At 45.1% G+C, this 19144-nt stretch overlaps 1 protein-coding gene across 1 annotated transcript in view; it reads left to right on the top strand.

Moving 5' to 3' along the window:
- Nucleotides 1-15663, top strand: part of LOC146177015 (uncharacterized) — a 121807-nt gene extending 106144 nt beyond the window's left edge. Inside the window, exons 2-4 of the mRNA XM_084581071.1 lie at nucleotides 12578-12699; nucleotides 13659-13957; nucleotides 15402-15663. Of these exons, the coding sequence (XP_084437197.1) occupies nucleotides 12615-12699; nucleotides 13659-13957; nucleotides 15402-15653 (636 nt within the window). The 5' untranslated portion in view covers nucleotides 12578-12614 and the 3' untranslated portion in view covers nucleotides 15654-15663. The remainder of the gene's footprint in view (nucleotides 1-12577; nucleotides 12700-13658; nucleotides 13958-15401) is intronic.
- The last annotated feature ends 3481 nt before the right edge of the window (nucleotides 15664-19144 follow it).

Here is a 19144-nt window from a genome sequence, read left to right as displayed (position 1 = left end):
GAGTGTCACCGCGGGAACGCGAAGTCATTGCTCAACAGGTCGACGAGATGTTAAATGACGGTGTCATCCAGCCATCGAGGAGTCCCTGGGCTTCGCCTGTTGTCCTCGTTAAGAAGAAAGACGGCAGTTTAAGGTTCTGTGTGGACTACCGTAAGCTCAATCAGGTCACAAAAAAAGACGTCTACCCGCTGCCACGCATTGATGACTCATTAGACCGGTTGCGCCACGCGCGCTACTTTTCATCGCTTGATCTCAAGAGCGGTTACTGGCAGATCGAAGTCGATGAACGTGATCGCGAGAAGACAGCGTTTGTCACGCCCGATGGACTTTATGAATTCAAAGTCCTACCTTTCGGATTGTGCTCCGCTCCAGCGACATTTCAGCGAATGATGGACGCAGTTCTATCTGGTCTTAAATGGCAGATGTGTCTAGTCTACCTGGACGACGTTGTTGTGTTTTCACCAACGTTCGAGGAACACCTCCAACGTCTCTCCGCTGTGCTACGGGCTATCAGATCTGCCGGCCTCACGTTAAAACCACAAAAGTGTCACTTTGGCTATGAAGAGCTCATGTTCTTGGGCCACGTCGTCAGCCATCGAGGAGTTCGTCCCGATCCCGCTAAAACAGCTGCCGTCACCAAATTCCCTACTCCATGTAACAAGAAGACAGTTCGCCGTTTCTTGGGCCTCTGCGCCTATTACCGCAGATTTATTGAAAACTTTTCACGCATTGCCGCTCCGTTGACACGTCTCACCCGGGATGATGTCACCTTCACCTGGACGGACGAACAGCAAAAGGCATTCGACGAGTTACGGCACCGCTTGCAGACAACACCTGTACTTGCCCATTTCGATGCGAATGCCGAGACTCTCGTCCACACAGATGCCAGCAACGTGGGTCTAGGCGCTGTACTCGTCCAGTGGCAAGACGGTGCCGAGCGAGTTATCGCATACGCAAGCCGGACTTTGTCCCGTGCCGAATCGAACTATTCAACCACCGAAAAAGAATGTCTGGCCGTTGTATGGGCGGTGATGAAATTTCGACCCTATCTTTATGGCCGGCACTTTCGGGTTGTGAGTGACCACCACTCTCTGTGCTGGTTAACAAACTTGCGAGACCCCTCCGGACGCCTTGCACGATGGAGCTTACGGCTACAGGAGTTCGACATGACCATCGTGTATAAGTCTGGACGTCAGCACAACGACGCTGACTGCTTGTCCCGTTCACCTGTCGAGGCTGCGCGGGAAGACGAAGAACCAGACTTTCCCCTTATCGCAGCCGTCGACGCGCTCACTGTTTCGCAGCAGCAACGTAATGATCCGGCTCTCGCACCACTTATTGATTTTCTAGAAGAGCGCACTACAGAAATTCCCCGTCTCTTCGCCAGAACGCATTCGTCGTTTTGCATGCAAAACAATGTTTTATACAAGATCAACTTCGCTCCGACGGGAAGAGATTATCTCCTCGTCGTACCAGAGTCTCTTCGCGAAGAAATCTTACAGGCATGTCATGACGAGCCCACCGCGGGTCACCTGGGGTATGCTCGAACTCTGGCCCGAATTAAGAAGAGTTATTATTGGCCAAACCTTGCGGCCGCAGTACGCCATTACGTGAGAACATGCCATGATTGCCAGCGACGAAAAACACCGCCTGTGAAACCGGCCGGTTTACTACATCCTGTTCAAGTGCCAAGATACCCATTCGAACAAGTTGGCATGGATTTGTTGGGTCCTTTTCCAATTTCTGATTCCGGCAACAGGTGGATAATTGTCGCTACAGATTACCTTACGCGTTACGCTGAAACGAAGGCCCTCCAGCGTGGTACGGCAATCGAAGCAGCGAAATTTTTCATCGAACGCATAGTCCTCAGGCACGGCGCCCCGAGAGTTATAATAACGGACCGAGGCACTGCTTTCACTGCCAAGCTACTGGAATCTGTCATGCAGCTAAGCGGCACTACCCATCGCAGGTCAACAGCCTACCATCCACAAACTAATGGCTTGACAGAACGTCTGAACAAAACTCTCGCCGACATGATGTCCATGTACGTGGATGTTGAACATCGGTCTTGGGATGACGTCCTCCCGTACGTCACGTTCGCGTACAACACGGCGCAGCAGGAAACAACGCAAATGACGCCTTTCTCCTTATTGTATGGCCGTGAAGTTTCGACAATGCTCGAAGCCATGTTGCCCCACGACGGCCGTGACCTCGAAGTTGGCGCCGAGGAGTTCACTCAACGCGCAGAACAAGCGCGACAGCTGGCGAGGGCACGCATCCGGAACCAGCAAGGTCGAGACGCCCAGCGGTACGATCACCGCCACCGTGTAGTGACTTTCGAACCGGCGACAGAGTGTGGCTCTGGACTCCGATTCGACGTCGGGGACTATCCGAAAAACTTCTGAAACAGTACTTTGGCCCATACAAAGTGCTCCGTCAGCTGAGCGACGTGAGTTACGAAGTGCTTCCGGACGGCTTTTCTTCTACTCGTCGTCAGCAGAAATCCTAGGTTGCTCATGTCGTGCGCATGAAACCGTACTTTTCGCGAGAAAATTAGCGCACCGCCTACCGCATGTTTCTTGCTTTATTTTTTTTTTCTCTTTCTGCTTTTGAATTCACCAAACTCGCATTTATTTTTTTAGAGAGGGGGGTAATGTAGCGTGTGCAACAGCAGCCGCTAGGCGGCAGCTCATCGAGAGTCTCGTGCGCGGACTGGAAGAAGTGGTCTCGTGGCGTTCGAGAAGAAGCTGAAGTCGGCTGCTGTCTCTCAGTGCTCTCTGGACCTACTCTTCTGTGCCTTCTAGGTCGACCCCCCCTATTAAAACCAACCTTCTGGTTACGGGCCTAAACGGCTACGTGACAATATTGACCTCGAATCATACCTCGGAATAATTAAAGGTGTAAACATTGCGAACAGTAGCCGCAAATACATGTTATTTATATGTATAATTATGAAGTCAGTTAAAATACTTTGGTGTGCCCCTTTGCTAGATAAGAAATTATTTGCGACACTCGTTAATGCGCTTGAAATGTCTGAGTTTAGTTAATAATTCTTGTGCGGATTTGTTAGGAGGTATTATGAAACCTGAAAAAACTAACAGTGCTCGGTACACAATGTTAGGTGAAAGAGAGTTTACGGGCTTGCTAAATTTGGTTTATGAAGCTTCCTGCCGCCATGAACAGTTAAATGATATTGAATTTTGTCAGTTCGGCACAATTCTTAAATTTCGGTGTTGAGTACTTGGACGCCCTTTGCGCCTGCGATTAGCTGGCATAGAACAATTCAAATTTAAGCTATTGTGGTGGCGGGTTTTGAGGACTGTCAAGAATGTACAGCCGCCGAGCCATCAGCGTGTTGTCTGACAAGTAAAAGAAAACTAAAAAAGAAACGCCGCTCCAATACAAGAGTTTTTCAGCGAAGAGCTGCCTATTTACAACGAATGCCAGACAATGTCAACGGACCGTAGGCGTTGGGAGCAAAAAGAAAGGTTGATGACGATGAAAGCAACTATTCATTAGTAGTGGTATGAAAAGAGGAAGTACGCCGTTGTCGGAAGCCGGCACTGCTTGTTTTTCGACCTTAAGTGCTTCTGAGACACGAGGTTTTTCTGAGGAAACGGCGCTTTCTACCTTCTCGCCTTCCAATGGACTTCAAGATATCTCAGTGGGCCCGCTTACTAGAACAATACTGGACTAGCCCTTGCATCGTTCCCATTATATAGCGATGTGCGTGATAGGCTGTCGATATCTGAGTGATGTACCCTAGAGGGATCTGTCCTACGATCATCATCATCATCACCAGCCTGACTATACCCACTACAGAGCGAAGGCCTCTCCCATATTTCTCCAAATAGCCCGGTTCTGTGCTAGCCGCATCCATTTGACCCCTGCGAACTTCTTAACCTCATCCGCCCACCTAACTTTCGGCCGCCACCTGCTACGCTTTCGTTCCCTTGGAATGCAGTTTGTTACCCTAAGCGACCATCGGTTATCCTCTCTTCGCACTACATGTCCTGCCCATGTCCATTTCTTCTTAATTTCCGCTAGAATGTCGGTAACTTAAGTTATTTCACTTACCCACTCTGCACGCTTCCTATCTCTTAATGTTACCCCTACCATATTTCGTTCCATAGCCCTCTGGGTTGTCCTCAACTTAGGTACAACCCTCTTGGTTAGCCTCCACGTTTCAGCCCCATAGGCGAGTACAGGTAATATGCAACTGTTATACACTTTCCTCTTTAGCGATACCGGTAAGCTGCTAGTCATAATCTGCGAGTGCTTGCCAAATGCACTTCATTCCAACCATATTCTTCTTGTTATTTCCTTTTCATAGTCCAGATCTGCGGTTACTACCTGTCCTAAGTAGACATATTCGTCCATTACTTCCAGTACTTCGCTACCTAATCTAAACTGCTGCTCCTTCCCGTTGAAAATTACTTTAGTCTTCTGCATATTGATTTTTAAGCCTACCTTTCTACTTTTCTTGTCTAGGTCATCAATCATTATTTGCAGTTCATCCCCGAGTTACCTAGCAAGGCAATGTCATCCGCAGATCGCAGATTACTGAGGTATTCTCCATCTACCCTTATCCCTAACTGCTCCCATTCCAAGTTTCTGAATACTTCCTCTAAGCAAGTTGTGAATAGTAATGGGGAGATTGTGTCTTCTTGCCTAACTCCTTTCTTTATGGGAATTTTGTTACTTTCTTTATACAGAACTATGTTTGCTGTGCAGCCAATATATATATCTTCTAGCACTTTCACGTAATGCTCGTCTACCCCCTGATTTCGCAATGGCTGCTCACCGCCGAGGTTTTTTACTGAGTCAAATGCTTTTTCGTAATCAATGGATGCTATGTATAAGGGCTGATTACATTAAGAGCATTTTTCTACAGCCTGGTTGATGGTATGGATATGATCGATAGTGGAGTACCGCTTCCGAAAACCTGCTTGATCCTTTGCTTGATTGCAGTCTAAGGTTGTCCTGATTCTATTAGCGATTACCTTAGTAAATGCCTTATACGTAACCGACAGTAAGCTGATTGGTCTGTAATTTTTAAGGTCATTAGAGTCCCCATTTTTATGAATCAGGATAATATTTGCCTTCTTCCATGGTTCCGGTACAGTCGATGACACCAGGCCCTACGATGGGCAAAGGGTAAATGGCTGGCTCATCCAATCGTTCTTCGCAGTCCCGCCGGGATGGCGCAGTGGTTACGGCGCTCGACTACTGTTCCCAAGGAAGCGGGATCGAATCCCGGCCTCGGCAGCAGCTTTTCGATGGAGGCGAAAGTAAGGCGCCCGTGTGCTGTTTGATGTCAGTGCACGTTAAAGAACCCCCGGTGGTCGAAATTTCCGGAGTCCTCCACTACGGCGTCTCTCATAGCCTGAGTTGCTTTGGGACTAAACCCCGCCAACCAACCAACCGCTCTTCGCAGTGAACACCTAAATCTTTGCAATATTGATGTTTTGCCCATTTTTACCATTGAAATAAATTTTCCAAATAATGCTCTAAACCTGCTAGTTTTCGCTTGATCAACTTCAAAGCATCCGTCCCTCCTCAACTCGAAGTTTCAGCAGGCTACCAAAGTGAGCGCCTTGTCGAGTTAGCGTTACGACAGGATCTTGATGTTTTTATAACTGGACAAGGGTATGGTATAGGTCATAAATTCTGACAAAAAAAATAAACGAGACATTTATTTCAATATTTGTAACGAGAAACTCGTTTAGACCTAGCAGACATACTATTTCAGGTTGGTAGAACGTCCGGAAAAAAATGTTTTGCTCTCGATGTAGGCCAGGCGGCTCAAGCTATCAATATAAACATATATCTTTTACTTTCTGGCAAGGTCACAGACACATAAAACGTCAATGTCTGCGATAGGAGTAAGATAACTTGTTTCCAAGTGAGGCAGAGGTGACGACTAGAAAATCAGTTGCCACATAACTCTCTTGTTCTCAGTGCGAGCAAGAGGCTCCAAGGACGAAATAAGATTGCGCTTGTAAGGCATCTGCACCCGCAACGAATGACGCTGGGGAGTGATAGTACTCCCGCCGCACTGAGCACAAAAGGGTTCTCAGAGCTGTGTTCTTAATACAAACATGTAGAGGATGGGGGCATCCAACAATCAGCCAGGTCACAAGTTAAATTACACGCGTCGCGCTGGCGGTCGCGCCATTTTTAGTAATGTCCTCGGCGGTATTTTTTTGGGACGAGATATGACACGACTCGGATTGCGTGCCGTGACGATATGCTTGAAAGACGGCGAAGATTATTCTATCGAGCCGTATAAAAGCACGAAGAAGCATGGCGGTGAAGCGCGTCGTCGATCCTTTGAAGGGTTTCAGTTTTGCCGCAAGCTTCAAAGGTAAGCCCTCTTCGAGATTTCTGTGGAGGATTTCAAAGGATGAGCATGAATATCTAATCTTGTTACAGCATGTGAAACGGATCATAAAACAAGGATTTCACACAAATGCTTGCGTCCAGGAAGATAATGAGATATATACTTATATTTGGAGGCCATAGTTTCAATCAGCGTCTTGCGCAAAATGTCTGCGCTTGCGCGAAACGTACCTTAGCGGCATATTTCTGCACCAATCTCCATATAGGCTATAGGCAGTCACCGCTATGGCATCGCGCGAATTATATAGGGCAGCAATGTGCGAGTGCCAAAGAAAGATTTCCCGAAGACTGAATGACATTAAATGACCTCCGGCGAGTCGGTCAGTAGAAAAAGCATTGCGAATTGGCTGCGAGGCAATGTAGCAGAAGACATGCTACAGCGCTATAAATTTCTTCTTGCTGCGCTTTCTTACCCCGTATTAGAACAAAATATGTGTTCGTAAGTTGTCCTCCGTTCTTCTTCCACCGTACCTTTATCACGAAAATTAGACACCTCGTTACTCAAAAAATCTGGCGCCAGCTTTGACATTTCCGCGATGTTGTTACCTACAAGTCCTCATGACATTCCAGGTGGCAGCTGGCATGCCCGTGCGAACCTAGTTTTTTTTTTTTTTTAAACGTATTAAAGTTTTTTTGACCATCTTGAAAATTATGACTATCTGCAATCGCTCCACGGGTTCAAATTCCTCTGCATTTAATGTTTACGCTGATCACCATTAGCACAAAATAAATCGTTCCTGCCATTTGTATTAGGAAACTGTAACCAGCCACCTGAATACATTGTAAACGAAGGCGACCCGACTAAATTTCGCCAGACATTATCGAACCATTGCACAGGATAAAATCTATTACACATGTGTCTTTAACCCAGTTCTTCCACTATTACCTTGTTGTTATGGCCTCTCACAGCCTTTTTACCAATTTGCATTGACCAACATTGCATTGTGATTGATCACACATCCCTCACGTATCGTCCTGCCGTATCATTGGAATCATATCCATGAGTAAACTAATCATGCCAATGACGTTCCGCTCGCGTTTCCAATCAAGTTCATCCTACCGATTCTACGAACGTCTATCCAGATGCGTCACGAACTAACGCAAGAGAGGCTGATTGCTCAATTGAAAGCTGCAGTGAGTTAGTGACGCAAACCATCGGTCCTTACATAGTTCCTTCTCCTACAGCTACTCTCGAGTGCCTACCAATAGTCGCCAGTATTCCGGAACTTGCACAGGCACCCCCGAACCATTAACAGTATACAACATACACTGTTGAAATACAGGCTTTACACGTCATTCACAGCACTCCTCAAGAACTGCAAGATGATCTACACATCAGTTCAGTTCAGGCGTTCAGTCGTGTCCGACTCTTCGTGACCCTATGGACCATGTCACGCCACGCTTTCCGGTCTCTCACTATCTTCTTAACATCACATAGCTTCGTCTGCAATGCCTCGAGAATGCCATCTAACCATCGCGTTCGCTGCCTATCCCTTCTCCGGCGACCCTAAACCTTTCCCAACATCAAATCTTTCTCCAGCGACTCCTCTCTTCTCATCAGATGACCAAAGTAGCTGAGCTTTAACTTTAGAATTTGACCCTCCAATGAGCAGTCAGGGTTTATGGTCGACAATATCGACTGATTTGATCTTCTGGCGGTCCAAGGAACTCTTAAGAGTCTTCGCCAGCACCACAATTCAAACGCGTCAATTTTTCGGCGTTCAGCCTTTTTCACAGTCCAACTCTCGCATCGATACATCACAACTAGAAAGACCATAGCACGGGTTATACGGATCTTGGTTGGCAGACTAATGTCTCTGCTCTTTACTAGGCGGTCAAGGCTAACCATTGCTCTCTTTCCCAGAAGCAGGCGTCTCCTAATTTCATCGCTGCAGTCTCCTTCCGAGGTAATCTTGGCGCCCAAGAACAGAAAATCTATCACAGCTTCCACTTGTTCATTGATGCTCCAGGACTTGATAGGGCAAGACGCCATGATCTTCGTCTTTTTAATGTTCAGTTTAAGCCCAAACTTCTCACTCTCTTCTTGTACGCGCATCAGAAGTCTCTTGAGTTCCACTTCACTTTCTGCCATTAAAGTGGTATCATCCGCATATCTAAGGTTGTTGATACGTTTTCCAGCAATCTTCACTCCAGCTGAAGACTCGTCCAGACCGGCCTTCCTCATGATGCACTCTGTATATAGGTTAAATAGGCAGGGCGACAGTATGCAGCCTTGCCTCACCCCTTTCTCAATCGGAAACCAATCAGTAAGACCATGCCCAGTTCTGACTGTGGCCTCTTGCCCTTCATAAAGGTTCCTGAGGAGACAGATGAGGTGAATTGGAACTCCCATCTCTTGGATAGCTTGCCACAATCTGCTGTGATCTACGCAGTCAAACGCTTTCGCATAATCAATAAAGCAGAAGTAAATGGGTTTCTGGAACTCTCTTGCTTTTTCCATGATCCAGCGAAGGTTGGCAATTTGGTCTCTAGTTCCTCTGCCCTTGCGAAACCCAGCTTGCACGTCCGGAAGCTCCCGATCCACATACTGCTGCAGCCTACCTTGGAGGATTTTCAACATCACCTTGCTAGCATGCGAAATAAGTGCGATCGTGCGGTAGTTGGAACAATCTTTGGCACTGCCTTTCTTTGGAATGGGGATGTAAACTGACCTCCTCCAATCCTGTGGCCACTGCAGGGTTGTCCAAATCTTCTGACATAATGTATGCAGAATGCTAACAGCGTCATGGTTGAGGTTTTGAAGCAACTCAGCTGGAATGCCATCACTTCCGCTGGCTTTCTTCTTAGCAAGACTGGCTAAGGCCCATTCAACTTCACTCTTCAGGATGCCCGGCTCGAGATCAGTAATCACAACCGTCTTATGTTGGGTTTGCACATTCGGGTCCTTCTTGTACAGTTCTACTGTGAATTCCTGCCACCTCTTCTTTATCTCTGAGGCTTCAGTGAGGTCCCTGCCTTGGTTGTCCTTTATCATGCCCAGCTTAGCACAGAAGCTTCCTTTGATATCTTTGATTGTCTTATACAGAGCTCTTGTGTTCCTTAATTGGCTGTTGTCCGCAACTGCTTGACACTGTATGTTCAGGAAGGCATTCTTATCTCTCCTTGCTATTTTCTGAAAATCCGCATTGAGAACCTTGTATCTTTCTCTTTCCCCCATACCTTTTGCCATCCTCCTTTCCTCAGCTATTTGCAAAGCCTCTTCAGATAACCAGTTTGCTTTTTTGCATTTCTTTTGCTTTGGAACTACCTTAGTAGCAACTTCTTGTATTATATCATGAACATCAGTCCACATCTCTTCGGGCTCTTTGTCTTCTAGATCTAATTCTTGAAATCGATTGCTCACTTCCACAGCATATTCTAATGGAATCTGATCCAGATCATACCTGAAAGGCCTTCTAGTTCTCTGCGTTTTCCTCAATCGAAGCTTAATTTTGGCAACAAGAAGCTGATGATCGGTGCCACAATCGGCCCCAGGCCTTGTTTTTACTGCTTGTATAGCGCTTCTCCATCTCTGCCGGCAAATAATATAATCGATCTGATTCCTGTACAGACCGTCCGGTGAAATCCATGTGTACAGGCGCCTCTTGTGCTGTTGAAAATGAGTATTCGCTATGGTCAGGTTGTTTTCTTGACAGAACTCTGCTAGCCTCTGCCCAGCTTCATTTGGCTCACCAAGACCGAACTTGCCTGTAATTCCGGATATTTCTTCACTCCCGACCTTAGCATTCCAGTCTCCTATGAGAAAAACGACGTCTGATGATGGGGTGCGGTCTAAAAGGCATTGTAGGTCCGCATAAAATCTCTCAACGTCAGCTTCTTCAGCAGCAGTGGTCGGTGCATAGACTTGGATAACTGTTATGTTGAAAGGGTGACCTTGGATCCGAAGTGAAATCATTCGGTCGTTTTTGGGGTTGTACCCTAGCACTGCTTTGCCCATTCTTCTGTTTACTATGAGAGCGACCCCATTCCTTCTCTTGGATTCGTGCCCACAATAAAAGACATAATGGTCGCCGGAGTTAAATTCTCCCATTCCGGTCCACTTGAGCTCGCTGATACCCAAGATATCAATGTTCAATCTGTCCATTTCTCGCTTGACGATATCCAGTTTACCTTGCGTCATAGATCTTACATTCCTTGTTGCTATGTGATATATCTCCTTGCAACATCGGACTTTCCGGTCGCTTCCCGACACATCCACAACTGAGCGTCCTTTTGGCTTTACCCCAGCCGCTTCATTCGTCCTGTATCTACTAGGAATCGCCATTTGTTCATCCCCAGTAACATGTGGGACGCCTTCCAACCTGGGGGGCTCATCTTCCGGCGCCATATCGATAATGGTATTGTGACTGGCCATAGGGTTTTCTTGGCAGGAAATACTGGAGTGGGTTGCCATTACCTTCTCCAGTGAATCACATTTTGTCAGAACTCTCTGCCGTGACCTGTCTATCTTGGGTGGCCCTACACAGCAGAGCTCACGACTTCATCGAGTTTCGCAAGCCCCTCCGCCACGACAAGGCAGTGATCCATGAAGGCAGTGATCCATCTACACATAGCGGTCACCAAACTACATACCAGCACTGTCAAACTGAGGTGGATTCCTGGTCGCGCTGGAATCCCAGGCAATGAAGTAGTCCATCGCCTCGCCCGCGAACTTCAGCACCGGGCGCCTGGGATTCCCTAGCCTTATCCACCTACGTGGGACGCTACTCTTTACTACAAAACGGAAATCAACATTCACTATGACAACATTAGAGAAACTCTTCGTACAATTCCTCTTCCTGATAAATCTCTCACTGCCACGCAAATACGCATACGTAGACGCACATAACTAAATACACTTCCTACTCCTGCTTGATCATTTCTATGCCTAATCAGATACTCCCCCGCCTGTCCAGATTGTTCTGAATACTATGCAAACTTAGAACACTGCATGTTTTTTTGCCCTGTTGCAATACAGTCACCTAACTTTCCCCACCCTCCTCCTCCAGCTTGGCGGGCTTGGTTAGCCTCTAACCAGCTGGAAGACCAGTTGGCCTTGGTGACTTTTACCCAGGACATTCTCGACGCTTAATAGTGCGTTGAATAAAGTTGTTTCCTCTTCCTCCTTCTCTTTAAATGTATGAACTTTGTATTTTACCATTTCTATTAAGTTATTTTGTTTTGCTCCACTTTATGTAATGCCTGAATAGTGACATTTAGGGGTAACAAAAATAATAATTCTTCAATGCTTTGGGCGACCTAACGAAACTACATGATATCAGAAAGTTGGGATGAGCTACCACCTTGGTTTTCTTTAACTACAAATCAGAAATTCAGGTGGTCTTGGATGCCGAGTGCATATACGTAAACGAACAGCCGCTATCTAGTGAAGCTCTTAAAGGCGAAGCTTAAGAGTACTCCTACTTTTATTTAACCAGTACAAGGATAGCCGTAGCGCGATCATCTCCGAGTGCCATCTAGTAGACTGCCAATATTCTGTTGCGTATCTATTTCTGCGTGGCGGTGCCACAACTTCAATATAAAAGTAGTATGAGCTCTGCCCAGAAAATGAAAGAATTGGGGAGAGATCAGCGCCATGTTTATAATTTTCATGATACTATTAGATCCAATGTTCTGGGCTGAAGCCCGTCAAAAATATTGTGGTTAGACACATTAGGTCACCGCTCTCAATTTGATGTTTTTATTTGTACTTCAATGGTACCTTTGCATATATTCAAAGGAGTCTCTGAAGCTTTTCCTTTTTTTGGCCGTGGTAAATGCGGTTACCCCAGGCTATTTATTGCAGAGATTCAAAACTTCCTTTCCGCATTGTCTCTCCGCAGTGGCTTTGAGGTTACAGCACAGAACTGCTTAGTCCAAGGACACAAAAATTATTTCGAGGACGCGAATTGAGGCCAAACGCTAGGCCCCCGGCGCAGTGTGTGATATGCATTTTAAAAAACTCAAATTGGTGTAAATTACCGAAGCCCTTCACAATATCGCCCGCGATATCTGAGTTGCTTTGAAATGCTAAATCCATAAACCATAGAAATATGTTTGCCGCAAAGAATGTTTCTTTTTGTTCTACTTAGGAAATGGCAGTTGTATTCAAATTCAGAGTTTATTGTGTTCTTTTTTGCATCACAGGATATCATTGTCGTCTTCTTCCATATAGGTTCTCCAATCGAAATACCTGGGCCTACGAGGTCGATATGGTGGGAATAGCGACGCTTCTCTCGTTTTTGGTAGCACTGCGCCTGAGCAGAGCTGATACCCAGCCACTCACAGTGCTGACAAGTAAGTAGAAAAACGCACAGAAACCGTCGCTGAAGTGCGGTGGTAGTCAAAAACTGTGTAGGGTAGTCAGCTGGGGTGCAGGGCAGGATATTTGTTGATTCATGCAAAAATCGGCAAAATAAAGTCAGGCCGTGATTCAGCTATCACTACTAGCTCATAGTTATAAAAACAATCCTACGGGTTTCTATGGAAACCCTTATGTACATTTCCTCTTCTTATGTTCATGGTGGCAATCCTTTAGAAAGGCAATATTTTATAAGGCTCCTCCGAACAGTACGGATATTGTGGCAATGATAACGACGAATCAGAGGAAATGTTTCTTCGAAGCGGGTGATGTCACGGCTCCCATTACCGCCGTGGCATGGCATAAAGCAGATTATAATACAGACAGCATATAAGGACCGCATTTTGGCATCAAAGTACAGCCATGCTAAATTACGATACACGTAGCTGTATCTTCCATCGAAAATATAGTTATATTCACAAAAAAAGAAAATAAACTGCATTTAAAATAAAATATTCAGACGAATCAACAAAACGCAAACGACAAAACCTTCAATCTCTGACTATCAGCAGGTTGACCACGTGAAGTTGAGGTCACAGATCTGCGTAAGAAATAGGATACTGCAGCAAATTTGATGACGTTTGCAAGATGCAGCATGAATGAACGTCGTACGAATATACGCGGAAAGCAAGACGCGATGTATTCGCATGAAGCAAGCATTCTACGACGAGGGAAATATGTTTGAAATCATCGGCACTGAAATGTGTTTATTTCGAATGACTATGACCTATCGACATTTTTTTGTCATATTGTGAAGTAGATTTTTTCAGTAAGGGATGCCGCATATGCGGTATAGAAGCGGAGACAGGAAGAGATGTAGATTAAAAAAGCTCAGCAAGAAAGAAAAAACATGTATGAGCACCATGACTAATGCTGATCAATATCTTCAACCCAGAACCGTGCCCCGGTGTTCCCGATGTGGACTGGACAGAGAGTATTAATGCCTACCTGCGGAGGATACCAAACAATGTTACATTACCCGACATCTTCGCGAGCAACGAGATTGCAGGTGGTTTGGAGGTTGGACGGAACACTCTTTCCGGTCTTGGCAACCTGTGGCCTTACAAGCATTACCATAGCTACTGCGCTGGAAACAAAACGTTCATCGAAGTAATCGCTTTCGCTCACGACCCATTGGCAGCAGAAATGGAGTGGAAGACTTGCGGCGGAGCATATGGTCACATTGGAATGAAGGTAAATGTGTCCGCTTTGAAGTGCGATCGTTTTTTAGTAGTCACTTGTCTGAGATTCGCAGGCATACACCAAGTTAGAGCTCAATTATAATTGCGCAAGGGAATTTATCCAAGTGATCTCTTTCCTGTGGGAAATCAACACTAAGCGCTGCTGGATTATCGATGATAACGTGATATGAAATCACTACAAGAATCGCTGACGTCCTTGACTCATGCAGATTACACCAAATTCGACATAGAAAGATAATAATAAACGATATTTAGGCGTCAATAATGCTATGTGAAGAGTTATTTGAGTTAAAAGCAGTAAAAGCACAGAGCGAAATCAGAAGGCAGAAGTGCAAAAAACATATGTAAAACACCTAGTTGAAAGTGTTAATTTACTCTGATGCCTGCTCAGTAAAGAGAGCAACCATGGTTCTGTCATGCTCTCACGCAGTCCTTAGCAGCAGAGCAGGAGTAATACCTTTTGCCGAACGTTTCATAAGACAGACGTAGTACCTTTGTTATTTCGCCCCTGATTTGTCAGGCATGGTTTTCACTTTATTATTTTGCTTAACAAAACCTATTAGTCGTCTGCATATATAAACTAAGAGACTTCTTGCTGCTTTACAAAAGAGTTCCTTTTTTCTTCCAGTTTTCCTCAAAGATGAACGAGTTTCTTACTACTCATGGGCGTCTGAATCGCCGATAAACGCTCACAGTTTATACAAATATTAATGGCCTGTCTTTCCGAGAGGAATATGTGATCCGAGTATGTTGGGCACAAAACGAAGAAGCAAATAGCGATAAAAAGCTCACCTTCACCAAATCGAAGTTTCGTTTCAATTTCCAGCCTCTTTGAAAGCTGTATAATATTCAAGTCTTCTCATGGCACCGCCTATGTAGATGCTAATAATTAATTCCTTTCTTGCTTGTAACCACATTCGAAGATCAGGCTAGGCAACCCCAATACCTGAGAATATACAAAGAGGCACATTAAGGGGTATCCTTGGAGACTGCATGAGCACTAATGTTTGCTTACGGAAAAGAAAAGGTAACCAAATAAAATATGCAATTGAAGAACACACTGGATACTGCTTCTTCGAATGCGTCTGCTTAAACAATTACCAAAATGTGGAGAATGAGAGTTAACGCTTCTATGCACAGTGGAACTGGTTTGAGTTTGGTTTGGTTTCGGGGTTTAGCATTCCAAAGTTACTGAGGCTAGCCGGTTTTTCGACCACCTGGGCCAGTTAACATACACTGATATCGCACCGCACACGGGCGCCTAGCTTTTCGCCTGCACCGAAGAGTGGCCGCAGAAGCCGCGATTCGATGCCGCTTCCTTGGGCATAGTATTCGGGTGCGCTAGCAACTTCATTATCCCGCGGGCGGGGAAAAATGTACGGCTTCTACTGCGAGAGGCTCCATTCTAATCTTCGTTCCGTGCTTTGTTTCCTTAGGTGTCAAGCAGCAAGCTGCGACTAGTATTCATAGCTCTTCCCTCCGCCGATGACCCGACACACGTGGAACTATTCAAAATCTACGGCGATAGCCTTGAAGAGCCTTGGGTCTATGTGACTGGCGCTCCCAAGGGCGTCACCACCATGATTCGTGTTATCGGATTCTTGCTGAAGGCCCACATTAAGGAGTTTTGGGCCCAGCTCCTCAGTATGGACGCCCAGTTTATCATCCGAAGCCATCCGCATGCATAGCCGACAACTCCTCATTTCGCTTTTGTTATGCCGCCTGTGTAGTTATTGAATTAAAATGTGCATAATAGTTGTTTTTTATGTCACCCTCTTTATGTCAGTTTCTCAAAGGCGTCATCGTACGAAATAATGTGGGAAGGCTTCTGTAGTCCTCGTGAGTTTTGTAGAGCACAGTAAACTCTACACAATGTTATTTTATACTCTAATTACCCTTCCTTACGTTAATGAGCCACTAATTACCCTTATACGCTAATTATCCTAATATAGAAGACGCTCTAACATCTAGCTATAATTTTACGGTGCTTCAAGTAGCACTGAAAAAATTTAACCCGAATACTTCAAAATGCAGCCATATACATTCTACAGGAGTTAATAGACAACTTCACTGGTTTCCTGTGACCTTGCATCAGGAGAAAGTACGAAACCAGGTAGAGTGGCAGCCCTTATAATAATGTACTTTATACAAAATATAACAATATATTAGGTTCATTCAGAGTCTTATGAACGAGTAGACTAAGCAGTCGAAAACGTTGGCAGAAAAACAAATACATGAGTGCAACCCTGCAAGGCAGGGTGTAGCGGCGTGTTGCAGGAAAATACAATTGAATGCAGGCGTTTAACATGCGAAAATATTTCCATTGATAGCTATTGCCACAGTACAATTGCGCAATGTTTTATTCATTAGCAACATGATTTTAGTACACGTGAAGGAAATTACCCCCTGGACGTTTCTGATGGACGCTGCTTCACAGCTAGGAGGTCGCGCGTAATGATTCAATCGCTGGTGTCTGCCATTTCGGTTCGACCGCACATGCGAAAATTCGTTTCTTTAATCTTCAAAAAATGGGCATTGTGTTTATAGAGAATATTGAATAGAAAAAATTATATCCCTCTGAATTTATATTTACAAAATATGCGCGGAATGATGAAATTTTGTCAACGTGAAATGAGCCAAAAAAGATAGGAGAAACAACTTATTTTACCTTCCCAGGTCTCGTGTAGGTTCTTGCTGCCTACCTTGAAAGGTAGACCTGGCGCTCTACGCTCATGCGCAGTGGTAACCTAACATGTAAGGTAGAGAAACTTGTCTAGGAACACAAGAATGAAGCTGCCAGACCAGGCTCGCTATATTATGAATTGTGAATGCAGGATGCAATAGCATAAACCTGCGTAAAGGCATTCAGTGTTCTCTTCTAGCGGATGTCTGCAAACTCATTCTACAATTAAATGGTTAAACCGGTAGCAACACACTCCAAAACATTAGCTGATATCACCACGAAAGAAACAAAATGTTATTCATTATTAAGAGCAGGGTTGAAAAAAAAAATGCAAAATTGCGGAATCGCAATTTAGATGAGCGAGTGCTGGATGCAAACAACTTGAATTTAATAATTGACTAATACTGGAGTAAAAATTTGTTTAGTGAATTACTCCGGTGCTCACTCCTAGTACTGCGAAATGCGGTAGTATTCCTGATTTTGTGGCATTTTTGACGGGACAGAGTTCGGCTGCACCACAACCGCAATCATCATCACCATCATCGTGACAATACCCACTGCAAATTAACAGCCTCTTTCATTTTCCTCCTATTCCTGTGGTAGCTGCATCCACTTGACCCCTCACACTTATTAACATCTTCATGCCAACTTATTTCCTGCTTGCTCCTACAAATCTTTCCTTCGTTTGGAATACAAGTGTTACTATTAGTGACAATAGTTACCCTTTTATAGGTTACGCGTCCAAATGGGCTTCAGGTTTTGATAGATTTCGGCGAGAGAAACAGCCGACACGGACTTCTTACATGAATTGCAATTTACACACGGATTTCCATTTTAAAAATGGGAAGCCATGAAACATGAGTAGAGGTATTCATAAGGTTAACATGCAGTGTAAAGAGCACGGCACCTCTATGTTCTACGTAGGAGGTGTCATGTTCTTCTGCCATCTGAAGACTGGATTCGTCTTCAGTTGACCTCCAATAAAAGGAAGGTGAGCATGAGCCGTCCTCGTTGGGACATATTTATTTATTCACCCTGAAGGACTTTCGACGTTACAGAGGGGGTGGGTACATGGGATCAACAACAGTCTTTTGCGAGACACAAACAAAAAATGCATGCTTTTCGAACATGAAGGAAATACATAAAAATACAGCAAATAAAAGCAAACTTGGCCGGGCTATAGAGAAAGAAGATATTTTATCGCATCTTCGAATTCGGGGGATCTTCAAAGCAGCCAATGAAAGCGGGCAGGGGGTTCCATTCTCTTGCAGTTCTTGGCAGAAAGTAATAAAAAATTGTGTTTATACGACAGAATTGGGCAAGAACTTTTACCTTTATCATACAAAACTAAGATGTCTTCACAAACGTGTGCCGGGATCAACCGATCTGCGAACGAGCGCAATCTGGCGAAACAACAGTGATGTTTGAAGCAGCAGCATTCTTCCAATGTACGTTGAGGTGGTGGGCAGCGCCAGTCTCGACGCCAGGCTTGCTTCCTAAATGACACCAATATATTGGTCCGCATAATCTCGACTGTTGCCTCTTCGGGTGGCCTACTTTATTCATTAAAGTGCTTTATCGTTACCGCGCCTAATTTTCTGGCAATATGCAAACAGCTTTACCAGTGGCATTACAAAACAGTTACTGACAGGTGTCAGTTACGAAAGCGAGAAATATGTTATTCTCGGTTGCAACGCTTATATCCTTATATAGCTATACAGTCGTGCCTCGTTAATATGGACACTTTGGTTCCCGACCAAAACTGTCCATAAAGCGAGTCATCCATAATAACGAGTCATGAATAAAAACAAAAAGGGTTTTATTGAGAAAAGAGAATTGTAATTAACGACTGCTTTTGTACATAACGGTGTGCACTGGACTCAAAATTTCACAGAACACCGGTACATTTGAGTGCATTATCCTTGTCATTGTTGTCTTCGAAAAATTGTAGTGCAGCCTGAAGCGACTCGCTTACCATGACACCCGTGATGTTGGGCTCTGTGTTGGCCGAACTTTCGAGCACGAACTCCCCACTGGGCGATGAATCAGCGTATGATTTTCTACTCACCGCCACTTCCAAAATGTGCTCTTCACTGAGCTAAGTAGCCGCTAAGTAGCTGCTTGAGATTCTCCTGAGGCGAGGAAACAGCTGAGCTGTCGATACTAGTCCCTCGCAGCTTGGATTGACTGAGATGGCTTTTGCCGCTTGTATTCACATATTTCTTCGCGCCTGCGTTCAGATCTGTTCTTTTGCGTTTAACTCCCGCCATGCCAAAAGCCAGACTCAAGTTCAGGGCCACAGGCTCCTGATGCTGTGCACTTTTTTGCCTAGTTAACCTTTCTGCCTTTCCGTTCTTCTGATTCTTTCTTTTTTTGCCTTGTACTGTTTGTGTAAGAAAGCGAAGGAGTCAAGCTGGCAAGCTGCTATGCAGAGGGCGATCGAACATCCCATCTTCTTGGCGCCGTTTTTATGTGTTCCCATAAAACAAACACTGC

The sequence above is a fragment of the Amblyomma maculatum genome, chromosome 10 (genome assembly GCF_055883805.1).
Source record: "Amblyomma maculatum isolate TAMU_Amacu chromosome 10, ASM5588380v1, whole genome shotgun sequence".
Classification (NCBI taxonomy): domain Eukaryota; kingdom Metazoa; phylum Arthropoda; class Arachnida; order Ixodida; family Ixodidae; genus Amblyomma; species Amblyomma maculatum.
The sequence above is the reverse complement of the archived record's forward strand: the minus strand, read 5'-3'. Positions and strand labels throughout refer to the sequence as shown.